General features: G+C 37.4%; 3 protein-coding genes and 1 pseudogene across 3 annotated transcripts; all 4 read right to left on the bottom strand.

Annotated features, from left to right (window-relative positions):
- Positions 1-12,565: 12,565 nt before the first annotated feature.
- Positions 12,566-13,153, bottom strand: LOC111888772 (transcription termination factor MTERF4, chloroplastic-like). Its single transcript, XM_052768207.1, has one exon. The coding sequence runs from the start codon at positions 13,151-13,153 to the stop codon at positions 12,692-12,694; it is 462 nt and encodes a 153-aa protein (XP_052624167.1). The 3' UTR covers positions 12,566-12,691.
- A 348-nt stretch (positions 13,154-13,501) lies between these two features.
- On the bottom strand, positions 13,502-14,254 carry LOC128132143 (transcription termination factor MTERF4, chloroplastic-like). Its single transcript, XM_052768208.1, has one exon. It carries the CDS (start codon positions 14,252-14,254, stop codon positions 13,502-13,504), a length of 753 nt encoding a protein of 250 aa, XP_052624168.1.
- Positions 14,255-14,902: 648 nt separating this feature from the next.
- Positions 14,903-18,845, bottom strand: LOC111888773 (exosome complex component RRP4 homolog). The gene is made up of 8 exons (XM_023884883.3): positions 18,689-18,845; positions 17,183-17,357; positions 16,820-16,921; positions 16,689-16,734; positions 16,383-16,472; positions 16,108-16,173; positions 15,695-15,763; positions 14,903-15,490 (listed from the first exon to the last, which is right to left on the bottom strand). The coding sequence occupies exons 2-8, from the start codon at positions 17,335-17,337 to the stop codon at positions 15,041-15,043; spliced, it is 978 nt and encodes a 325-aa protein (XP_023740651.1). The 5' UTR covers positions 17,338-17,357; positions 18,689-18,845; the 3' UTR covers positions 14,903-15,040.
- Positions 18,846-19,782: 937 nt separating this feature from the next.
- LOC111888774 (exosome complex component RRP4 homolog) lies at positions 19,783-24,175 on the bottom strand (annotated as a pseudogene).
- Between the last annotated feature and the right edge of the window lie 3,094 nt (positions 24,176-27,269).

Consider the following 27,269-nt stretch of genomic DNA (forward strand, 5'->3'; position numbering starts at 1 on the left):
ATAGTCTTTTGAGAATAGTATATTTATGATTTATATTAATATATTATAAGTTCTAATATATTAATATGGAATCATATTATTTAATTAGTATTGATCAATACTTAATTTATAATTAATTAAGTGATCAGAATGAGCTAATTAATATGGACTCTTATATATATGGAATGGGCCAAGTTCATTTAGGATTGGGCTAAGCTTTAATGGATAGTCCATGGAGTGTTTAACCCATGGATCATATGAAATGAAAGGTCATGGGTTTAACCCTAGTCTCCACACAATATAAAGATGTCCTTGGTTGGTGAAATGGGCACTAGTGTGGGTACACTAAGAAGGGCTAGCCGATTTCACTAGAGAGAACCAAAGTATTCTTATTCTTAAAGTCTTCCAAGGTGTTTTGGTGATTTGTGATTCCACTTGAGGCTTCCACACTATTGGGGCTAAGCTCTTAAAGCTTGAAGACATCAAGCTACATCAAAAGTTATGTCATCTAACTAGTACTTCGTAGTATAAGAGCTTCATAATATGCTAGTTAGGATTAAAGCCTTGGAAAGTTCTTATTTGCATGTATAATAGAGAAAACATAGATCCAAGGTTTATAGAGCTGCATGTACACCATAGGAGTGTTAGAATGCTCAAAACCCAACACTTATATCCATGGAAAGGTAAAGAGAATCCCTACACATCTACGAACTTTATTCCTCCTGAATCTCACTCGAACTCAGAACCAAAATTCATGAAAAGCATGAACCAGCGCCTTTAACAATACATTTGGGCTCTAAAGCACAAACCGAACTCTTTTATCACACAAACTACCTTACCCACATCCCAAAAGGGCCTAAACCTTTCTCTTTCAAAGCCTCAAAACCTTCTCATACTCGGATTAAGGCCCATAGGCCTTAAATCACAAAACAATCCAGAATAGGATGTTACAGACCAAGGACTGGTCATGGCATGAGACGTTGTTTTGGCTTTTTAAGCCTTAATGGGCCTTTAGTTTTCTTACTTTGGGCCTTCTTTTGCTTGGGCTCATTTGGAGCTTTAGGTGCCATTTAGGAATTTGGGCCTTCTTGGATTCGGCCAATGATGGGTTTTGGGCCAAATTAGGAAGTTGGGTCATATTGGGCTTTTGGTGCTTTTAGTTTAGGCCTTGGATTTTAGGCCAAGTAAGGAAATGGTAAAATGGACTTTTACCCTAAGTATTGGACAATCATACTAGGATTCCAGCTAGGGGTTGTGGATCAATTATTAATTGGGTATTATTTAATAATGCTAGCACGGGGATTTTCCAGATCAACAGTCCGAGATTTTATTTGAGATAATTAGCAGCTTGAGGTGAGTCTCCTCACAATATTTAGCGGGTCGAAGGCACCAATGTCGGCCCATGATTATCATGATTAGGATGCTAGTTGTCTGCGTGACTCTTGCATGTGTAGTATGAGAAATGTATACCGGGTGGGGCCTGATAAGTATATTATATGTTATTTATTTTTGTGATTCTTGCATGTGTTATGTGTTTATATGTATACTGGGAGGGGTCCGATGCTAGGTAGGGCCTGATGAATGTGATGAGGTGGGGCCCATCTCATAGATCTGACAGATCTGTTTCGAGCGGAGCTCGATGTCGGGCGAGGCCTATTATATGTTTGATATGAATGGTATGTGGTGTTTTGGGGAACTCACTAAGCTTCGTGCTTATGGTTTTCAGTTTATGTTTCAGGTACTTCCGGACACAAGAGGAAGAGCTCGGGGTGATCGCATCGCACACACCATATCTCTCCGCTTTTTATTTGACTATGATGTATTTGGATGTTTTGATCATACTCTGATTCTATCATGGTTTTATGAACATGTTTTGCATGATGGTTATATTTTTTTAAAAATTGAAATTTTTGGTCTTACTTTTTGGGATGTTATAAATATATACACGTATTAACTATATAATTTAATAAAAAAATAGGGTCTTATCTTGTACGGTCATACACCCTATACTCCCTTAGGGCCGGCTAACGTATAACCTTATAGCCATTTTTTTAAGATAAACGTTGTAATTTAATGCGAGGTAATGGACATTATAATCTAAAAGTTATTGTGTGTGTAAGGTGTAACTATTACGCTTTGTTCCTGAGTTCTACTTAAGGAGGAATATGGATAGATATGAAGGAAAAGTTGGGGATGTTGAAGGAAAATCGTGTTTGAGTTTCATTAATGGAAAGAAAATAAGGAGAAGAAAAAGATTTTGGAGTCACATTTTTCTTCAAAATTTTCCTCCCAAATTTGGCGGATTTGGGAAGAAACTGGGGGGAAAGAAAATTTTTAAGTTTTATTTTCTTTTTCCTCCCAACTCGGGAACATAAAAACTTAAAATTTTCCTTTCATTTTTTTCGAACTCAAAGACACGGAATAAAGAATTTTTTTCCTTCCACTCCCTTTCTTTTTGTCAATATTTCATTTCCTTTCCTTTATCGAATTTACAAAAAAAAAAAAACTTGGGAACAAGGCGCTAAGGTAATTATCATTTTTTTTTGGCTTATGTTAACAAAGTGTTAACCGGTGAAACTTTGATTGTTATATTTGAAAATTTGAAAATTCATATTTTATTTTTTAACATTAATATCTGATTTTCTTGGTTTTCAAACCAAATAAAGCCAAATTGTGATTCAGTTTCTGGTTTGGTTTGAATTATTCGGAATTCAGTTTGGTTTTCATATTGAAAAAAAAAAGAAGTTCAAGCATTAAATTTGGACAAATCAAATCAAGTGATTCAACACTATATGCCATGTCGTTAGCTAATATTGGATAATACGTAAAAACAAATTTTTTTAAACAGTCAACAAAAAATATGGTGATTTTTAGGCCAAAAGAATTGCATCTACTTAATTTTTTCAATAAATAACTCAAATATGTTGATTTTTTTCTATGATAATTGATCAAATATTTCATCCAAAACCAGGTCCGGATTGAACCATATAGCTTTTTAAAATTTGGGCCTAAATTCCAGACAAGGTAGGGTTTTTTGTAATTGAAAACAAGGGTTTAAGCCTTTAAGGTTTATGGCCTAAATTTCAATAATTGCGTCAAATAAGAAAAAGAGTACGACACCCCCTAAATTTCAATACTCTCGTTCTCACACACACTCTTACTCCTCTCACACAACTCTCTTCTCGTTCTCAACTGCAGACGACGAAGACACAATGACTGGCGGCGACCTCCTGCTTCAGCCGACGACTTTCTCCTCCCGCTCCGGTACAAAATCTGAAGTCCTAGCTTTGATTTTTCTTGTTAAGAGTATATTACTTATTGTTTATCTAAATTTCTGATTTTGCTGCAAAGTTGTGGTTTTTCCCTTTACTAATCGAGTAACAAGAGTCTGGAAGAGTTTACATTTTAGAGTCTTTTTGGTATTTTGACTTGGGGTTATATGTAAGAAATAGAAACATGATTTCAACGATTCGTTAGTATAATGATGAATGATTTCTAACTAAAAAATACATTACCAAGATCAATCATTCATGTTCTTATTAATGATATCCACCGGTGATCAAAAGCTAAGTAAATTTCCAAACCAAATTGGGGCTTTTGTTAGCTGGGTAACCAAAACCGACTTATTATTATAGTGTGGGCCAAAGATCCATTAGGGTGGGTTAAATAGTTCATGGATAGTCCATGGAGCTTTAACCCATGGAGCCTAAGGGAGATGGAAAGACATGGCACATTAGGGTTACATGGATGAAACCCTAGAGTTTGCAAACACTATAACCCCCATCCCCCCCCCCTCCTTGGTGTCAAAATCGGCTACACCCATATACACAAGAGATAGAACCGATTTTGATGCTACAAGTCTTATTCTCTTAAGCCTCTTTTGCATATTGGTGTTTGTAACACATTATAGGCACAACACTTGGGGTGCTAAGCTTCCAAAGGTCAAGAAAGTCTCAAGAGGTAAGTTATCTAACTAGTTGTTACTTTGAAATGTATGCCAGTTAAGTTATATGCTTTGGAAATTTGAAAATGCATGTAAAATTAGAGAAAACTTAGATCCAAAGCATTTCGGGTTGCATGTGCACCATAGGAGTGTTATAGTGCTTAAAACCTAACAGGAATGATAACAAGAAAATGGTGGTGACAGTCGCACGAGTTTGGTTGGTCTTTGGAAGTGCCAGGGGGAAGTTATTTTATCGCAAAGGTGATGGTCTTTGTCACTAACATAAAGACTTATATAATTGGGTGTTGTATCATGGGAAGCGATTGGGGTTGTCGGACTTGCTGAGATTCTGAGGAGTGTTCATCTGGATTTCAAGAGTTGTGCGGTCATTGAGTTTGGCTAGTAATGGAATGTTAGTATTGATAAGTGCAAGTCATATTTGATCCATAGATATGAAGATAAGGTGGGTTGGGAATCCATCCAATTTTGTGGGATGAAAGAGCTTCGACGAATCCGAGTAGGGGAGAATCATTCAGAATTTTGTGAGCTGGATTGGGTGTGAAACTAGAGTAAGTTTCGCATCCTAATCAGGAGGAGAGACGACCCTAGTGGTCGTCAGGATTGAAGTTGTGTAAGTTGAAAGTTCACGAAACTTCCAACAGTAGGTCGTCGTCTTCTTTATAGTAGGCTTGTGGATGAATCCATGTTGAGGGTTGTGTTAGAGCCTCGTTGCATGTTCTTGTTTGATGAAGGATTTTTGGTTCAAAGCATGGCCCAAATATCATATTGGAATTCAGTTAGATGCGGGTTCTATTCCGGATAATTGGGGTTGAGATGGTTCAGATGTGGTAAGACCATCGGTGGTAACCATGGTTGGTTAGAAGTGTTGTATGACTACGATGGGATCGTAGCATTCACCAGCTGAGGTAGCCCATCGTTGAGGTGGTCATAGGTATATAAGAGGACCAATTTGTGCCTTGGGCACGACAGACAGGATTGTTGGAGATCATTTCTCTGTTTCAGGTTGACGACCATTGGAGTTCGAGGTGGAGTTGGGCCTGTGTAGGTCTAGATGGGTAGGACCCATGGGTGACGCCCATGTGTATGTGGCAATGCAGGTGGGACCTGGTAGGGATCGTTGGGTTGAGGTATTAGATCTTGGGTTGCAGGATTGAGTGTGTGATCTAGTTCAATATGTGATCAATGAGTTTCATTGCGGTGGTGACCTTATCTGTGTGATGGCGTGCCGACATTTGACCGAGAATCTTTGTATTGATTGATTCCACAAATTTTTGCTTGTCTTAGTTACTGTGGGGGAGTACATCATAAAGTAGAGGCGGGAGGTGATCTCGAGGACAAAATTTGATTTAAGTGGGTGAGAATTGTAAAATTCCGTTTAAAATAAATTAAGTAAATAAATAATAAGCCCTAAAACCTCGAGATGCATATTATATTATTTTATTTTAGCCCTGAATCCGTAATAATTTATCAGTGTTAGCCATAAGGAGTTAAATGAGATAATTTACATACTTTGGGGTCTATATTATAACGTTAGGAATTGAAATGTAAAGGATTTTGTGAAGCGAGGGTTGTTTAGTAATTATTGGATTTAAATTGAAAAGGAATTTTTGAGGCAGGGACCAATCTCGTTAAAATGCGTCCAAGTTTGGTAAAACACGGGACTTGAACCCATGTTCCTTACTCCTTACGTTCTTAAGAGTGCAACACCCCCCAAACCCTAACCCTACATCATCCCCAACCGCCACCTTATCACCGCCCTCTCATCTCAAGTCGTTGTCGTCAACTACGTCGCCACTATGAGCCATTGAGACCGTTGCTGCACCGCTGGCGTCGAAGCTGGGAACCACCAAGTCAAGGGCCGCCATCTTATTTTCGTTTTTGTTGAGGACGAGGACCGATGACGAACGTCGTGGTCGCTGTTGCGATCGTTGAAGGACGCAACCGCCTCTCTGCCACAAACGATGTCCTTCCCCCTCCGCTTTCATTCAGGTCGCTGCTAGTTGTTACCGTCACGACTAAAATGACCCTTTTGTTGCTCCGGTCATCATCCATCACCGCCTTCCTCTGCGAGGGAAGTTGAGTTTTGTATGTGTTTCAGTGGGTGCTCGTGCTTCACGTACGTGTATGTGTGTATCACTGCTGCAATTGTGACTTGTGTGTGTATTTTGGCTGGCTGGAATTTGAAAAGAGCCACCATGGCAGCCAACCATGGTGGTTGCCGCCATTTTTGCTTTTTCTGTCACCAATAGCCATCATGTGTGGGTAGCTGTGTGTGCTTGATATGGTATTTATGTTTGTGTTCCAATGATGGGTGTTGTATAAGCATTTCTTAGTCTGAAGTGAAGAAAACCCACCACCACCACCATGAGGTGGTGGCTGCCACCTTCTGCCATCGTCTGCCACCATCGTGGTGGCTGTATTGGACATTTTGATATTCTTTTGGCGTTAATGTGTGTGAATGATCTAAGAATTTGTATTTGTTTTTGGATTGTGGGAATTATCACTCGAACCGTCGCCGTGTGCGGGTGGCTGGCGTTGCGGACCACCGCCAACCACCACTGCTCGAGGTGGCAGAAGGTGGTGCTCGATTTATTTAATATATATATATATATATATATATATATATATATATATATATATATATATAATCATCTAACTTGAGGATTTGGAAACCCTAGTTAGGGTTTAGAAAACCCTAATGTCAAGAAACCCTGGTTTTTGGAGTTGGCCAGGACCCGCATTAAAGGTGTTAATTAAAATTTAAATACTCCCTCATTCCCAAAATTATTGTCCAAAGACAAAAAAAACACACAGATTAAGGAAGCATTAGTTACCACTAACTTTATACAATAAAATGACAATTGTAACAGCCCGAAATGCAGGTAAGCCTTATGACCCTTCTACTTTGAGAGTTGGCAAGTTGAGTCCCTTAAGTTATATGTTGGATTTGTGAGTACGTTGGGCGTAATGAGGTGTACGCCGCGCGTACTCACGCGCTTATTTTGGACGCGGACTCTCCCGGGTACGCTGGGCGTACCCAGGGATTACGTTGGGCGTAGGGAGCCCAGATGCAAACCCTAATTTTTGGCTTGTGCACTATAAAAGGAACATGTAGTCCTTTGCCCTAGCCACCATACCCCCTTGAGTGAGTCCTTAGAGAGCAAAAATTTGTGATTTAGCTTGTGTGTGTATGTGTGTGTGTTTGAGCTTGGAGATATCTTTCAATGTGAATAAGGAGAAGAATGAGCCATTGTTGGAGCTAGAAGTTGAAGAACAAGTGTAGATCCGAGTTCTATAGTGGTTGGAGATCCCTTTTGAGGTAAAAAGCTCAAAGCTTTCCTTGTTCTTCATGAGTTTTTCTTTTTGGACCATTCTTAGGGTTTTTGGTTCAAAGTTGGAGACTTTGTGTGCAAAGAGTCTCCAAGAGCTTAGATCTGGCCTCTTCTAATGAATATTGTGTTGAGGATTCATAAAAATCCAGTCTTGGTCGTGGATCTTGTGTCATGCATGAGTTATAGTCTCTATATGGAAAAAGGAAAGGTGTTTTGAGCCAAAGTGACCTTTACAGCCATGCAAAGGCTTAAAGGTTTCAACTTTATGGATTAAGTCGTATTAGAGGAGTCAGATCTGGGTTTTGGACGCAAGTCTTAACCGATTAAGACCTGAATGAGAAGGATAAGGAAGCTGGGTGTTACGCTGGGCGTAATCCTAGTACGCGCGGCGTAAGGGGCCACGTACCCCGATTCTGTGAAGGCTCCGGGTACGCCCAGCGTAACCCGGAGGGTTGACTTTTGTTGACTTTTAGGGTTCGGTCAACTTTAGTGTATTTGAGCCAAGTAAGGAGTAAGATGGTCTTTTACCCTTCCTGACTGTGATATGAGAGGGAATGATCTAGCCTTGGGAAATATGTTGATGGCGAGTGTTTATTTCATATGATTAGGCGGAGGCTAGGTCCTATTTCACAGAGTCCGAGATTTCTGAGTTACCGAGCTACACGAGGTGAGTCTTCTCACTATACATTACCTAGAGTGGTATTATGTGTTGACCAGAGGGTCTTATGTGTTATGCATGAGATTATGTGCTATGTGATATATGTATGTTGTATGATTTTATAGACCGGACCAGAGGGTCCAACGATACAGACCGGGCCGGAGGGTCCAACGAGCTATGACCGGACCAGAGGGTCCAACGAGCTATGGGACTGGAGGGTCCCGCTGAGACACATCGACCGGAGGGTCGTGCTATAGCCTCGAGTGGCGTATGTGTTGTATGCGGTATTTTGGGGAACTCACTAAGCATTTATGCTTACAGTTGTTGTGTTATGTGTTTCAGGTACTAGCGAGGACCGTGGGAAGGCGCCAGTGTGACCCGTACACACAAGAGAAGGGATTAGATTTTGTGATCTTAGGATATGTCATGTTTCGATAACTATTGTTGAATACTTTTGAGAATATTTTATATAAATTTGGTTGTTGGAAAAATGAAAATTTTGTTTTGAAAATCTCATCGTTACAACAATTTTATCCTTATTTTGCATTTAATGTTCCATTAAATGTTTAGTTGGTTAAATAATAACGAAGGGTATTTTTGTAAAATGTTATTTATTTTTAGAAGTGGACTATTATTTTGGGACAAACCAAAAAAGAAAGATGCACTATAATTTTGGGACGGAGGGGGTAATACTTAATAATGCTCATACAATTAACTTAATGCAATATTTGACTTAATGGATTAAGTCCTTAAGGGGTTAAGTGTGGAACACTAACCTTAGTTATCATTCTATGTGAAAAACTCTAGAATCGGGGAGCTCTATTTTGGACAATGATTGGATGCATAATTGGGCTGTCGATTGGATTATTATTTCACCCGAGAATGACTAAGTCAAACCTTAATCAGTCCTACTGTATCACCCCGATTTCCCAGTATGAGATTTATTCCATTTTGCATGTTTTTCCTCTGAAACATGGTGTGGTGATCACCACAGCGTGTTAAGGAACTTTTGGGTCGCGTGTTTTTATGGACCAACACGGTGTGTTGGTGGGCAAATACAACGTGTTGGCGGCTGGTTGAGAAAACCCTAATTTTTAGGGTTTTGCACCCGATATAATTTCCTTAAGTCCCAAAGGTTGGTTTCAAAAGTAGGAGCTCGAGATAATTGTAGGGCACACACCACATCGTTCCGTATTTTGTGATTCACTCTGATTTTATAGGTCGATTAATACACTTGTTTTATCAAGTTTGTATTTATGATGTTTTTGGAATATTGTTTTTATTAAACTAAAATGAGATTTTTGGGTCTTATATATATATATATATATATATATATATATATATATATATATATATATATATATATAATTTAATAGAAAGGGGTCAGATGTTGACAGTATCTCCATATCTAGTAAAGAGGCGCAAACAACATTTCCATCATCTACAACAGTATGGAATCGACCTCATACTTGATTGTAATTGCTTCATCTGGGTTGGTGAGCATGTCGAAACTAAAGAGGACCTTGAATTCATCTGAATGCATTTGTAGTTTTGTTCTCCACTTTTGTGAACAAACCTGGTTTATGTATGTTCAATGCACAGTTCAAATTTCTCATATTTTTTTGTAGTGTTTATCCTTAAGCTTCTTAATTTTCTGTTTATATTGCATTTATACCTAATATCATCGACTCTTAACAGTTAAGTCCATAACTATCATCATAATTGTTACACTAAATTTTTTCTTGTAAACAATGAACCTGACGTTCATCTGTTCTTCTGAGAATCCATTCATTGATCACTCAAACATAAACCATTTCTCACTATCCTATATAGATGAAATAAATCTTCCAAATTTGTAAATGGCAAACTTATTAGATAATAAAATAGAATACAGAGTTTTTAAAAGAGACTAACTACAGAAAGATTTTTTTTTATTTTTAAAAAACACCTATCCTAAACAACCAACCAATCCACAACCACTGCCAATTCCATTTCTTCTAGATAGTCCCCCTCGAGCCCATGCTCCACTGATCAATAACACATTCCATACCCAAATTCCAGTCCTCAAAAGTGCTATTCATCACACAGTCAAAGAAATTCTGCATACTCATAATGATCATAAACTAGTAACCACTCCAATAATTATTCAGATAGAAATGAAAGAAACTCTCAACACCTAAATCCAATCCAAGAGTTGACATATGCCATAGTTGTTAAATGTTCCTTTCAGGATACACATCTAATTTCGAAGAATCAAAGTATACACATCTAATTAAGCAATTAAGAGAAGGATTAGATGCAAATACTATAACAGTGAAACTGTTTGGACCATGGAAGATCTTTACCTTTAGTGAGAACCCTAGCAATAATGGTAGCGATTCAACAACTATAGAAGAACAATCGAGATTTGAGCATGGATTCTAAAAATCTTGAGCTTTAAACCTGTCGATTAAGAGCATGAGCCCAATAGGTGAACTCGTGAAGGTATCTGTCGATTGAAATTCTTGGTCGGCACTGTAGATGAAGGCAGTGAAGGAGGTGGGTGACGCTAGAGATGAAGGAGGTGGTCGGAGGCTGAAGCCAGAAGCAGATCGAGAGGGAAAGGACTGGAGTCTTGTGCAAGGAGAAATAAGGAGAAGGGTAAAGAAGGGTAGAGGCGTTTCTTTTTCTCAGTCAGCATTGTTTTTTGAATGACTCGGTAAGAGCAACACGGACCGAGTAAGAGTTTTGAGCGGTGCTATCAAACATTCTGATTCAGACCGAGTCAGACCTGGGCACTTGGCCCTCTTACTGACCAGTAAGAGGCTTATCAAATAAGCCCATAGCTTATTTACTCGATAGGTTGAATTTGTCACCTCTATTTTTGTGATTATCCAAATATAAAGAATGTTGTTAAATTGACACCCTTTAACACCTTATAAACATTTTTATTAAAAACCAACTTATAATTAACTATTTATAAATTATTTTTCAGAAAACATTGCAAATTCAACCAATAAAAATATCTTAAAAACCAAATAAGGTATCTATATGAAAAAATGGATGTCTTTTTAATAAACCGTGCCAATCCACTATCTTTAGCCTTTAGGAATACAAACCCTTGGTTTTAGGCAATTTCTTTTTCTCCGGTCTATATATCAAGAAGTTGCTTTTATGGATTAAAGTTAGTGAGATTGGATTGACCCAAAAACACCTTCTGTCCAATTTTCAATATGACAAATATATTAAATATTATATAGTTTTTAAAATACTAATGTAATTATTTTTACAAATAATTAATAATTTTTAAGCATTTGAACATAGATGAGACGACTTTACTTATTTGACATGTTTTCTTTTAAGCTAATAGTTAACAGTTTTGGGCTGTTAAAAACAAAAGAATCTTATGCAACCCATTTATGGGTTAACGACCAAAACTGTGATATCTAATTCTGGTCATCATAGGGAGTGAAGGATAAGTATAGTAAAAAATTTCTCGGACATCTTTGGTTTTACTCTCATGAGTCATGCTCTTTTTAAAATTTAATTTCGTCAAAAGATAGGATACCTAATAGAACTTCAACTTAATAAATGAGAGTAGAAGTCAGGTCAAGGAAAACAAAACAGGCTAAAAATCACAAGCCAACAGATTCCAACTTCCAAGCTCACCAAGAGAAGCTTAAACAACATTTGCGATTTACCCACCCAAAGGCCTATCACATGAGGGTAAATCGCAAGGTACCATCAGTAGTTTTTTTTGGGCGTGCCAGGTAGGGGTGCAAACGAGTCAAGCTACTCGGGATCGGATCGTTAAAAGCTCGACTCGAAACCGATTTTAAACGAGCCTGAGCCGAACTCGAGCTTAATATTAAGCTTGTTTATTAAACGAGCTCGAGCTCGAGCCTATGTCACTAAGCTTGTTTAGGCTCGTGAGCCTAAACGAGCCTTTATATAAAATAATTTATTATTATTTTTATATATTAAAATAAAAACATATTTGGGGATTAGGTATTTAGGGTATTAGTAAACGAGCTTCTTAACGAGCTCAAGCCGAGCTTAAGCTTATTTAGGCACGTCAGACAAAAAACGAGTCGAGCCCGAGCCCGAGTCGAGCTTGCATATTTATTTACGAGCTCGAGCCGAGCTCGGTACAAGAAGCTCGAATCGAGCCGAGCTCGAGCTCAAGCATCATATAACTTAAACGAGCCCGAGCCAAGCCTGACCAAGCTCGGGCTCGGCTCGGCTCGTTTGCACCCCTAGTGCCAGGTTTTAAACCCTTGACTTTCCTTTAAGATTGTCACCCTTCATCTACTTGGCTCCCCTTACAGGGACAACAATGATAATTTTGAGCCCCTATAAGCCTTAAATTGTGGGCTACCACCATGGTTTTAAGTTGGTCAAGAAGTTATTGGGCTATTATGTAACTTTGGGCTTTGGCCTTTGGGCCTCGGGTGTTACACGTAAGTAGAAGTATATAACTATCTTGTTCTCATCCTTTGTCTAAAAGGGTGTGTCCTTATAATGATGATCGATAAAGATACAAGAAAATACATATAGAAACACCATTACAATTTTAACTTCTAAAACCTGTTTTAGACATTGATTTGCATAACTGTTCACTAATTTGTAAGTACTATTTTCTGTCATCGATTATGAAAACTAATACATGGGAGAGACAAAAATAAAGTGACATAATGTAAGATATGGTACATACCTCATAATATTTTGAGATCATGTAGGCTCCATTAAATCCATTCTTGTGCTAGCATAATCAATATGCTACAAGTAGTCTTCATCACTGTCCTCATCAAAATCAGAATCCGATCCATCATTTCTGGGTTCCATTAAAGTATTCATATCAAATGAGGAATCATCTTCCATCTCCTCCATATCTATCGTGTCATAATTCATCCGTTCCTCAAATTTCGCATCAGAACAGTTAAGAAGCCAAGCAAGAGAACATTTAAGTCCCTGTTTAGCAACCATCTGATGCCTTGGTCTTATAGTCGACTCCAAACCATAAGCAAAAAAAGCCGGAAAATCAGCTAACTCATCAAACTCTCGTCCCATCTTGCTTTCAAAATAATTAAAATTTAATTTCATTATATCCATATTCAAGGCAAGCAACTGTGGACACCCAACGACCATCTTTTTCACTTGATCTAATGAGAACCCACAATTTTTCAAAAACTCCACATGCTTGATAACCGGTGTGTTACTCAAGCTCACAATCTGTGGCATTTTCTCGATAATTTTTCCAAAATCTTCATGACTGAAATCGATTATGGAATTGAGGAAGCTTTGTTGTTTCAGCAACCTTGACCCAAGGTCCAAACCTATAATTTCAGGATACTATGCAATGACAGAGGAAATAGACGCCTCCCTGACACCAAATTGTTTTAGGGAGTTGACATTTGGTTTGACTTTTTGTTCAAGTCCGAACCCGAGTATGTGGGGTCGTGTTTCGATTAGCCTGGCAACAGCTAATGTTGGTATTCCGAAACTTTCAAGATAATCAACAAAGGGTTTAATCACTCTTCCAACTCTCATTCCAAGAATCTCTGGATATCGAGTCAAAACCCCACCAATTTATCTTCTTGCAACTCCAATTCCCACCAAATAAGCTACAGATGTGCTCATTGTCCCTTCAAGTTTATACCCCAAAACTTCCGGATACTTTTCAAGAACTCTAGGAATGTCATTTGGTTTGATGTCCATGCCTTCTAGATATTTAACAACAGGTGCAAGGTCTACCACAACACTGGCGTGAAGAACTTGAGGGTATCTTCTCAAGAAATCTGTCAAAGTAGATCGCCTAACACCCAACTTACCTAAATAATCAAGGACTGGGATCATGTTTTTCTTGACACTGCAACCAAGGACAAGAGGGTAATTGTTTATGTCTTCGATTGTTAACCCTAATGTGTGAAGAAAATCAACACGTTCTTTCATGACATCAACTGTTACAGGAAGCTCCAACCCATCAAGCTCATCTGGTTCTATACCGATACTTTTTAAGAAATCATAAACACGTGCTGGATTTGCAATCCTTTCTTTCTTCGTTTCTAGTAAGCTGGCACGGCTGTATATTGATGAGGATCCTCCTTGTTTTCGGTTCATACGAACAGAGTCTGATTTTGATTTGGAGTCTAATGAGTTTGATGCATATGGTCTACTGGAAACAGAACATTGTAATTTCGTGATGAAATTGATTCTCTTCTGGTATTGATTTGAAATCAGTATAGCTGGTGTTAGAGGCTTGCAAAACGTAAGGGTAGATATCTCATGGTGCACAATTAAAATACTTGATTTTGGAATATGATTATAGCTTATCATCTTCATGCATACTGCACATCCACAAAAAGTGCAAAATTAGGAGTCTAGGGCTTCCAAAGGAGTATGAGGACCCATTAGGCTTACTCAGAAGAACAGATGAACTTCAGGTTCATTGTTTACAAGAAAAAATTTAGTTTAACAATTATGATGATAGTTATGGACTTAACTGTTAAGAGTTGATGATATTAGGTATAAATGCAATATAAACAGAAAATTAAGAAGCTTAAGGATAAACACTACAAAAAAATATGAGAAATTTGAACTGTGCATTGAACATACATAAACTAGGTTTGTTCACAAAAGTGGAGAAAAAAACTACAAATGCATTTAGATGAATTCAAGGTCCTTTGTGTACAAAAAACATGGAAATGTAACTTCTAAAAGAAAAATTATGATAACACATGAAATTATGCTATGCCTTCTATTATTTTCTATTTCTCTTCCAAATTGTAAAGTTTAAGCACAAATTCAACACAAACAGAAAAATAAAACCCTAAGGATAATCAGTGACAAGAATATTTGAAAGTTGAACAACAATCGAACATACAGGAATGTAAAATTATTTACAGCACATTGAACAAAACTGCGAGCACGAAACAGATGATTCAAGGATAACTTTTTAGAAGAAACATAGAAATGTAACGGAGTAAGGAGTAAAAATTCAAGTTGATCCACATTCCACAATCCAATAAATCCTTCAATGGTAATGATACAGATTAGTTTTCTATTAAGGAGTAAGGAGTAGAAACTATATATAATGGCCATACATATAGATTATATAAGATATGAATCTTATCGTTTTCTTTGAGTTGAGGTTGAGGAGCTTCTTCGCTCAGCTTCTCTTTCAGCAACCAAAACAGAAAACTCAGCAGCAAGCATCTCATGTATATTCAGGCCCTTGGAGCTGCTCAGATCAACAACCTCCTGAATCACATCAAGTGTAATGCTAAATCCCAATGTTGACAACACCCTGATAGCATTTGCAATCCTGCATATGTTTTGCCTGGTTTCTAATGGAGTGTAGGTCTGTTCTTGTTCTTCAAGGGTTGTTTGTGATTTGTTTGGGGGTTTAATTGGTTCGTCTTCTACCATGTTATCTTTAGTTTCGACATGTTCACCAACCCAGATGAAGCCATTACAACCAAGTATGAGGTCGATTCCATACTGTTGTAGATGATGGAAATGTTGTTTGCGCCTCTTTACTAGATATGGAGATACTGTCAGCATCTGACCCCTTTCTAGCTGCACGTGCAAATTAGTGAATTACCATCATCATTAAATCATTAAGCTAAAAAGAATCACATCATCCAAACTCATCTTCCATTAAGATACACCAACAGGCTCACAAAATGAAAAATTTTCTTGGAAGGAATTAGAATCTTTCCATACTTGTGGACAAGAAAAGACAACATAAACACATAGGTTACATAGTAAAGCAAGCCAAACCTTTCCATATTTCTGGCTCCTTGCTTGCAGTTGTAGACTACCATCACGCATGAAATCACGGACTTCAGCCTACAACAAACAGCATAATGATTAATCGGGGCATTCATCGAGTATAAATAACACAATGAATACTAAAGTGTTGTTTCTTTCTTTTTTACAAAATGGACTTAACTAAGTGAGTGTTTCTTTTTTACTTAATAGAGAAATTCAGGAAAATAATCAAATCTAACTTTTTTATATAAACTTGCATTAATGTATTGGTTTCTTCCACTTTATCCAAGTGTATCGTCTTTTCTCAGATATGTTATAAACATCATTTATCCGGACAGCACTTCATTTCGAACAATACATGGAGTTTTAAAAAAAAAAAGGCCTTTCTTGTATGAATAAACGCACGAGATTTATGGGCTTACACAGATGACGTCATTCTCTTCAAAAATGGTACGCATGTTGAGCTCATCAACTGCAGTCCGTCGCCTCTGCCAATTTAAGGATGGTCATGAGAAAGACAAAACACAACAATCCAAACAAGTTTGGAAATAACAAAGAAACAAAGTTGATAGGTACACTAATCTACACATCATACATCTTTCTCGCATTATAACAAAAAAAAAAACTAAGCCAGGAAGCATACACAGAGCATTCATACACGTTAACATGACCATATGACATAGTGGGAGATATATACCTGGATTCCATCAGGTAAATTCATTGAAGAAAGCATCAATACCGCATCTTGGCTAAAATTAATCTCCAATCTCCACCGCTTTGGAGCAACCTTCATATATATCATGAAAAACAAAACTCTGTTAACCAAAATACTAACTACCCACTGATCAACTTAACAACACATTCCTCACTTGTATCAAACATTTTAACGCAACTGCTACAAATTTTATCTTTTCACTTGAGAAGAATTGCATATATGCAGGCAGATTAAGCTATTGGTATAGTACTAAAGTGAACAGAAGCAGTAAATCGAGTTAGGACTTGCCTCAATAACACGGCCTACTATGATATCACCAACCTCAGGCTTATACCTACACCAATTTCAGATTCAGCATTAAGCATTTTGCTTCCACTCTTATGAAACATAAAAATTCAGGTAAATATATTGCTGATGACCTGGCTCTCAAAGTGCGAACATAGACCAATTTATTTACACGTTCGATTACTCCACACACGGTTGCCACGACCTCACCCTCAAGCTCTGTCGTCCCATGACCCCTAAAAATATTACAATATGGAAAAAAGAAGGAAAAAATCATTTCAAAATTTAAGCTTAACGCACGAATTCCATGATTCCTAAGACTACATTAGGATAAATGAGGATGGAAATGGACATGATTTGTAATTACAAAGTTGGTACTTGCTCATACTTTTCGGCATCGTTACATGCAGTACATAAATAAAAATCAAAATTCACATAAAACACACAATATAACATTTGCATATGGAAAGTAAACATTAGTTAGGGTTTATATTTACTTGAGAACACCATCTTCTTGGTTAACGGGGATAGAATCGGCCACAGTGACGGAAGCATCAGAATTGGTTCCTGAAGACAGAGATTCCAACAGTTCGAGTGCTCTTTGCAGCCTTAGTTTCTGTGTTTGATTCAATGATAGCTCAATGCCTCTCATCTCTTGAATTGTGTTTGAATCTGTTGTAAGAAAACAGACGCATAAACAAGGGGTGAGCATCAGGTGGTTTAGGCCCGTGATATTAGGTATAAATGCAATATAAACAGAAAATTAAGAAGCTTAAGGATAAACACTACAAAAAAGATGAGAAATTTGAACCGTGCATTGAACATACATAAATTAGGTTTGTTCACGAAAGTGTAGAACAAAACTACAAATGCATTCAGATGAATTCAAGGTCCTTTGTGTACAAAAAACATGGAAATGTAACTTCTAAAAGAAAGATTATGATAATACATGATGCTATAGGCATACATGCCTTCTATTATTTTCTATTTCTCTTCCAAATTGTAAACTTTAAGCATAAATTCAACACAAACAGAAAAATAAAACCCTAAGGATAATCAGTGACAAGAAGATTTGAAAGCTGAACAACAATCCAACATACAGAAATGTACACGAAACTGCGAACACGAAACAGATGATTTAAGGATAACTGTTTAGAAGAAACATAGAAATGTAATGGTTACAGAAATAGCGATTATGATAGAGCTTGTAATTGAGTTAATAGTTTATCCCTTCTATTCTTTTCTATTTCTGTTCCAAATTGCTAACAAGCAGTGATATTAAGAGGGTGTTTGGCTAAGCTTATTTAAAATGATAAGCACCTTTTAACTTATAGCTTATTAGCTTCCAGCAGTGTCAAAATTGACTTTCTACAAAAGTGTTTGGATTAGCTTATTAGGTATCAAAACGCTATAAGCTGATAAACACTTTTTAGTGGTTGGCAAAAAAAACTGCTTATATCCGGAAAATGACCAAAAAAGGCTTCCTTTTACATATAAGCATCTTAGGAACATCATTCAGAAACACTAGGAGGAAATCAGTAGCAACTCCGTAGCATCTATTGTTCATTCCCAAGTTACCAACATAAAAATTCAAAAGTTAAACATTAAAATATGTATATTATAATTGATAAGTGAAAACATGCATAAGTACTATCCCTCTCAGGCATTGATCAAACAGATCGCATGCAAACACATTCCAGTTTTTTACAGAACACTAGACACATCAGATTTCATACATTTAAACATTAAACACAATTAGCAAATCAGTAGCAGCAAAATAGTCGTAGAAATCAATTATCAATGAAAGTAAGAAATCACCTAACAGAATTCCAGGGAAGAACTTGAACTTGACGATTGATATTAAAAAAAAAAATACTAATTTCGTATGTGAAGATTGAAATCACAGGAAAAGAAAACCTTTTGCATAAAATGAAATCGACCAACAGCGATTTCAAAGAAAGCAGAAAAAAGAATAAAGAAGAGAAAAGAAGGAAGAATAGAACCTGGGGTTGGGTGCGACGGAGTTGTGGCTATCGAATGTCTCCGGCCGGTGACTTCAAAAGGGGAGGCGACGGCGAGCAGGGTAGAGTCGACGTGAGGAGCAGATAGTTGTATTCGTAAGTACAAGGAGTAATCCACTTCACTCTTTTGATTATATCTGTGATATAGTCCCTCCTCTCCTATGACTTAACTGTGAATTTGGCCCCTTATATATGACTTATATTTGATTTAGTCCCTCTTCTATGACTCATCTGTGAAATTGGCCACCCGTTAATGACTTATATTTTATTTAGTCCGTCTTCTATGGCTGTATACTATTTCGACACCCATGTAAATATAGTAATGAGAAATCATAAAATATATGGAAAATTTAATAATCCATTGGCAATAACCCAATAGAAAGGAGCAAAACCTAATAAAACCCCTAAAATGGAAAACAGCCCAAAAATGTCGTTTCTATAACCTAAACCAAAATATAGAACTAGCTATATAACACATTTACCCACTTACCCTTTAAGTTTTTTTATATTTCCCAAAAGATAAACACCTAAATAATTGTTGGAAGACAATATTAGATTTGTCTATATAAGTTTTTCTTTTTTTCATTTTCATTTTTGGGGGGTTTTTTAGATTCTTACATCAAATAAACCGTCATTTTACCTTGCACTAAAAAAGAACCTACAACTCTAAAAGACCATTTCTTCCTCTTAATTGTATGGGTACCTTGCCCACTTCAAGTTAAGTGAGTATTTGACATATTTTCATTACAGCTGCACACCTATCATGTATCATAAATTCATAATGGCTGCAAGAAAATCAAGCATTTACAAGTAAAAGATATAAACTGTGTTGTAAATCTCATGAAATGCAAATGCTAGCAGAAACAAAATTGTTACAGCTGTGAAAGAAAGAGAAAAAATTCAAGTTGATCCACATTCCACAACCAAATAAATCCTTCAATAGGAATGATACAGATTAGTTTTGTATTAAGGAGTAAGGAGTAGAAACTATTTAATGGTCATATATATATATATATATATATATATATATATATATATATATATATATATATATATATATATATATATATATGAATTTATCGTTTTCTTCGAGTTGAGGTTGAGGAGCTTATTCGCTCAGCTTCTCTTTCAGCAACCAAGACAGAAAACTCAGCAGTAAGCATCTCATGTATATTCAGGCCCTTGGAGCTGCTCAGATCAACAACCTCCTGAATCACATCAAGTGTAATGCTAAATCCCAATGTTGACAACACCCTGATAGCATTTGCAACCCTGCATATGTTTTGCCTGGTTTTTAATGGAGTGTAGGTGTATTCTTGTTCTTTAAGGGTTGTTTGTGATTTGTTTGGGGGTTTAATCGGTTCGTCTTCTACCATGTTATCTTTAGTTTCGACATGTTCACCAACCCAGATGAAGCCATTACAACCAAGTATGAGGTCGATTCCATACTGTTGTAGATGATGGAAATGTTGTTTGCACCTCTTTACTAGATATGGAGATACTGTCAGCATCTGACCCCTTTCTAGTTGCACATGCAAATTACCATCATCATTAAATCATTAAGCTAAAAATAATCACATCATCCAAACTCATCTTCCATTAAGATACACCAACAAGCTCACAAAATGAAAAAATTTCTTGGAAGGAATTAGAATCTTTCCATACTTGTGGACAAGAAAAGACAACATAAAAACATAGGTTACATAGTAAAGCAACCCAAACCTTTCCATATTTCTGGCTCCTTGCTTGCAGTTGTAGAGTACTATTGTGACATCCCCAAATTCACGGCCAGAAAAGACCGGTTTAATTTATGCTTTTAAAATAAAATCAGAGTAAATCCATTGATTTAAAAAGAGTTGCGGAATTTGTTCCCAAAACAAAATATGATAAAATAAAGTTTATCAAAGCATTTCTTAAAGAAATATATTATAAAACTCGGGATGTCATGTTCCGATACAAATCAAAAGCATAAACAGTACAATACAGGCCTTACAACAGTTTCACACAACCATAGGCATATAAACAAATAACTTGATGATTCATCCATCTTAGGCTCTTGCGCCACTTCCTGTAATACAAATAAAACTGAGTGGGTCATGCTTGGGAGTCTGGTGAGCATATAGGGCTTTCAACCCACAATAAATAATTATATTTAATTTCACCAACCAACATTAACCCGATTACCCATTCCCGTTATCCTCACTTTACGTCCCTAAAATAACATTTATAACAAGGGACCTAATCTAGGAAGTTCATCGGGACAGACATTACTGCAAAGGGGTTTCCTCAACAATAGATGTCCTAAAGGCAACCATGAGGGGGATAGAGTACACCGGTGAACACATCGTTCACAAACATATACAGGTTATGAACTTGCTAGCATTCCATTGGACAGTCTAGAAGGTGTATGTGGTCGTCATCCATACTCCGCTAGATGACTAGATTAACAACAACAACATCGAGGCTTCTCATCATTTTATTTCACACGTCAACTATCTATCCATGTTATACCCAACAGTTTTGTAGATAATATACATATACAATTTTAAATCTTGTGAAAATATATATTCATTGAATACGCAAACCAGATAACAGATAATATATAAACACATAGCACATATTTTATTCATATCTATGTGTTAGAAGAAAGGGTATATATACTCACACCAGATAACAAATAATATGTATAAACACATAACACACATTTTATAGAGATTCTTCATATCTATGTGTTTAGAAGAAAGGGTATATACACTCACACCAGATAACAAATAATATGTATAAACACATAACACGTATTTTATAGAGATACTTCATATCTATGTGTTTAGAAGAAAGGGTATATACACTCATGCCAGATAAGATGATTATCGGACAACACTACGACTCTTTAAGTAGTATTCTTTGATGAAACTGGAATATCTTCACACAGCGGGCTTCTTGCGGGCAGAGCTTCAGCTTGAATGGATAGAAAGAGTATAAAGAGTGAAAGAATAGGTTGAAGGTATGAAGAATTAGGCAGCCCCGAGCCTCAATTTATAGTGCTCTGGGTGCTCCACTACCTGCTTAGTGCTCCACTACCTGCTCCACTAATTGCTCAGTGCTCCACTACCTGCTTGATGCTCCACTAACTACTCCACGTCGTGAACCCTGTCTGATCTCGAAGTTTGTGTTCCGAACTTTCAGAAATTCATATCTTTCACATATGAACTCCGTTTTTGACGTTCTTTATATCCACGCGTAGGTGAGATTATGCTCTACAACTTCATTTAGACTCCGTCGGCTAATTTTGACTTTATTTTATTATATTATTTTTAGTAGGCCGGGACAGGAAAACTCCGTTATAAATTCATAACTTCTTCGTTAGACATCCGTTTTCGTCTGTCTTTTTACCGTTGCACTACTATAGACGAGATCTTCGATTCTCATTTAGATTGATTTGGCAAGAAATCACTCGATATCATATTCAAACTTTGGGTTGTATACTGTTAAGTAAAAACTTCGAAAAATCATAATTTCCTAATACGAAGTCAGATTTAGACGTTCTTTTTATGTACGCTCTCGGTTTAACGTATCCTACGACTTTTTTTAGATCACTAAGGCTAAATATCACTCTATCGTGATTTCACTATTTACGTCACGTAGTGTCGTACCGGTTATGCCGCAAAACTTTGACGGGTCTTAACATCTTCGTTATAACTCGGATTTCAGCGTTATTTATATATCCGGGATCCTCTTCACGACCACTACAACTTCATGTATCGATATTGGGTTTATCTAACATTTTATTTTTACTCTTATTATATCCTTAATTTAATTAAATCGCAACAATTAAGCATAAAACACATAATACTCAAATAATACATTTTTATTATTTCAAAATGAGTTACAAAGGTTAACCTATACTATTACATCATCATTAATGTCTAGCCTAAAAACATAGGCGTTACAACCATCGCGCATGAAATCACAGACTTCAGCCTACAACAAACAACATAATGATTAACGGGGGCATTCATCGAATATAAATAACACAATGAATACTAAAGTGTCGTTTCTTTCTTTTTTTACAAAATGTACTTAACTAAGTGAGTGTTTCTTTTTTACTTAATGCAGAAAAGAGAACTTAATAGAGAAATTCAGGAAAAGAATCAAATCTAACTTTTTTATATAAAATTGCATTCATTTATTGGTTTCTTCCACTTTATCCAAGTGTATCGTCTTTTCTCAGATATGTTATAAACATCATTTATCTGGACAACAATTCATTTTGTACAACACATGAAAGAGGTAAAAAAAAAGCCTTCAATAAACGGACGATATTTATGGGCTTACACAGATGACGTCATTCTCTTCAAAAATGGTATGCATGTTGAGCTCATCAGCTGCAGTCTGTCGCCTCTGCCAATTTAAGGATGGTCATGACTCATGAGAAAGACAAAATACAACAATCCAAACAAGTTCGGAAATAACAAAGAAACTAAGCCATGAAGCATACACATAGCATTCATGCATGTTAACATGACCATATGACATAGTGGGAGATATATACCTAGATTCCATCAGGTAAATTCATTAAAGAGAGCATCAATACCGCATATTGGCTAAAATTAATCTCCAATATCCACCGCTTTGGAGCAACCTTCATATATATCATGAAAAACAAAACTCCGTTAACCAAAATACTAACTACCTACTAATCAACTTAACAACACATTCCTCACTTGTATCAAACATTTTAACGCAACTGCTACAAATTTTATCTTTTCACTTGAGAAGAATTGCATATATGCGGGCAGATTAAGCTATTGGTATAAAACTAAAGTGAACAGAAGCAGTAAATCGAGTTAGGACTTGCCTCAATAACACAACCTACTATGATATCACCAACCTCAGGCTTATACCTACACCAATTTCAGATTCAGCATTAAGCATTTTGCTTCCACTCTTATGAAACATAAAAATTCAGGTAAATAGATTGCTCATGACCTGGCTCTCAAAGTGCGAACATAGACCAATTTATTTACACATTTGATTACTCCACACACTGTTGCCACGACCTCACCCTTAAGCTTTGTCGTCCCATGACCCCTAAAATATTACAAATGGAAAAAATCATTTCAAAATTTAAGCTTAACGATCCTATAAACCACGAATTCCATGATTCCTAAGAGCTAAGACTATATTAAAATAAATGAGGATGGAACAATTTCTAGTATCGTTACTTACATGAAATAAAAATCAAAATACACATAAAACTCACAATATAACATATGCATATGGAAAGTAGACATTAGTTAGGGTTTATATTTACTTTAGAACACCATCTTCTTGGTTAATAGGGATAGAATCGGCGACGGTGACAGAAGAATCAAAATTGGTTCCCGAAGATAGAGATTCCAACAGTTCGAGTGCTCTTTGCAGCCTTAGTTTCTGTGTTTGATTCAATGATAGCTCAATGCCTCTCATCTCTTGAATCATGTTTGAATATGTTGTAAGAAAACAGACACATAAACTAGGGGTAAGCATCATGTGGTTTAGGATGTTTTCGGGTTAGTCGGGTTGGTGTTCATCACCAATCATAATAAGTTGGTTTAATCGGTTTACAGGTACATCGGGTTTGGTTACCCAGCTAACAAATTCCCCAATCTGGTTTGGTAATTGACTTAGCTTTTGACCACCAGTGGATATCATTAATAAGAACATGAATGATTGATCTTGATAATGTACTTTTTAGTCAGAAATCATTCATCATTATACTAACGAATCGCTAAAATCATGTTTCTATTTCTTGCATAGAACTCCAAGTAAAAATACCAAAAAGACTCTTAAATGTAAACTCTTCCAGACTCTTGTTACTCGATTAGTAAAGGGAACAACCACAACTTTGCAGCAAAATTAGAAATACAGATAAACAATAAGTAATATACTCTTAACAAGAAAAATCAAAGCTAAGACTTCAGATTTTGTACTGGAGCAGGAGGAGAAAGTCGTCGGTTGAAGCAGGAGGTTGCCGGAGGTCGTTGTGTCTTCGTCGTTTGCAGTTGAGAACGCGAAGAGAGTTGTGCGAGAGGAGTAAGAGTGTGTGTGAGAACGAGAGTATTGAAATTTAGGGGGTGTTGTACTCTTTTTCTTATTTGACGCAATTGTTGAAATTTAGGCCATAAACCTTAAAGGCTTAAACCCTTGTTTTCAATTACAAAAAACCCTACCTTGTCTGAAATTTAGGACCAAATTTAAAAAGGCTATATGGTTCAATCCGGACGTGGTTTTGGATGAAATATTTGACCAATTATCGTAGAAAAAATCAACATATTTGAGTTATGTATTGAAAAATTTAAGTAGATGCAATTCTTTTGACCTAAAAATCACCATATTTTTAGTTGACTGTTTAAAAAAATTTTGTAACGACCCGTGTCCGGTATGGTAATTCCTTGGTATTTATTTTGTAGTTTTGCAAGAGGGACTCGGCGAGTTCATAGCCTGACTCGCCGAGTAGGGTCGCGACTTCGAAGCACGTGTGAGCCGGGGACTCGGCGAGTCCATATCCCTGACTCGGCGAGTCCATCCGTCTGGGTGAAACCCTAAATCCCCGGGTTGCCCACTATTTAAGTCACCTTATAGCCCCATTCTCGCCTCCCTCACCCTGAGAACACTGTGAGAAAGAACCCTAATCCACCCTTGTGTGAGCTAAGTGTTTTGTGCCATTTTGTGAAGGTTTGAAGAAGGAGAAGAAGCAAGGAGCAAGGAGTAGAGGTGTAGTGCAAAGATCCAAGGGCAAATCTGAGTTGTTTGAGGTATTTTCGGATCTCCCCTCTTGTTATATGCTTTAAACCTCCATTAGAGCCCTCCTAGGATCTAGTTGATGCTTGTTCCAAGCCTTATGTATGCTTGAATGCCTTAATAAGTCGAGATATCTTTAGATCTGAATGATTGGGGGTTGTAGAGCCCAGATCTACTGCCTTTTTGGAGTTACTTTGCATAATAACCATAGATCTACCCATTTTGTGCATCTTTTAGCCTTATTTCCCTTATTCATGAGGTTGTACACGTAAAGTTGGAAACTTTACGTGGTAAATCAGCTTATTGGACTCAGATCTATCAATTGTATGTGTTGGATTCAAACAAAATCGAGTAAAAATCTGTTGCATGGCGGCAACTCGGCGAGTCGGGAAGAACGACTCGGCGAGTTGGGTCGCGAGTCCCCGATTCCTTCGTTTTTATCAGTATCGAGTGGATCCAGTGAGTTAGAGAGTGGACTCAGCGAGTTGAGAGTAGACTCAGTGATGGAGTGACTCGGCGAGTTGTTCATACAACTCGGCGAGTCCAAGGCAATCTTCTTAAGCTCAAGAACAACTCGTCGAGTTGTTCATAGGACTCGGCGAGTCGGATGAAGATTGTCTGAGTTCTTGGATCGGGAGAGTACTCGTCGAGTCGATGCCATACTCGACGAGTAGCAGCGAGTTGAGTCGAGGTGTGAGAATAGGGACTCGGCGAGTTGGCGGCCCAACTCGGCGAGTCAGGTCAACTATGGGTTGACTTTGACCGAGAGTTGACTTTGACCTGGGGTAAAAGAGTCATTTTACCCAGTGCAGTGTTTAGTATTTGATTGAGTGTATTTATGGACTTGTAGTCGGGGAGATACCGGAGCAGCAGCAGTTAGCCCTCAGAGCTATTCACTCAGCAGCCAATTCACGAGGTGAGTTCCTTTTCAGTAGGAGCGGGTCTAAGGCCACAATGCCGGCCCGTTTAGCTAGCAGTAGTATCCAGATCTTTATCCGACGCAGTAGTTAGCATGTTTGAAGCCTTCGTGGCTCAGACAGGATTATGTGTGTTCATGCTAAGTGATACGTTAGGTTATGATCAGTTAGCTTCGGACTCAGGTTCGATGTAGGGGACAAGGTCCCGGTCAGCTTCGGACTCCGGTTCGATGTCAGCTTCGGACTCGGGTTCGATGTAGGGGACAAGGTCCCGGTCAGCTTCGGACTCCGGTTCGATGTCAGCTTCGGACTCAGGTTTGATGTAGGGGACAAGGTCCAAGTCAGCTTCAGACTCGGTCTGATGTGAGCTTCGGATTGCGGTCCGATGTAGGGGACAAGGTCCCGGTCAGTCAGCTTCGGACTTCGGTCCGATGGAGGGGGGGGGGGGGCAAGGCCCCAGTATGTGCTTGATATATATATATTATTGTATGGTATGTGGTAATTTGGGGGAGCTCACTAAGCTTCGTGCTTACAGTTTCAGTTTTGGTTTCAGGTACTTCCGCTAGCAGAGGGAGGAGCTCGGGTTGATGGCATTGCACACACCACAGCTTCAGCTTTCATCCTGGGGGTTGATTTAGTTCCTGATTTTTATATGTCATGGATATGATACAGTTTTCCATACCGTGGTTTATTATAATTTTGCGATGCATTATGTATGGTTTCATGATATGACACTCAAATTATGGTTTTTAGTTATGTTGAAAAACGAAATTTTTGGGTCGTATTTTTGGGTCGTTTCAAATTTGTTTTTACGTATTATCCAATATTAGCTAACGACATGGCATTTAGTGTTGAACCACTTG

Source organism: Lactuca sativa, chromosome 2 (assembly GCF_002870075.4).
Source record: "Lactuca sativa cultivar Salinas chromosome 2, Lsat_Salinas_v11, whole genome shotgun sequence".
NCBI lineage: Eukaryota > Viridiplantae > Streptophyta > Magnoliopsida > Asterales > Asteraceae > Lactuca > Lactuca sativa.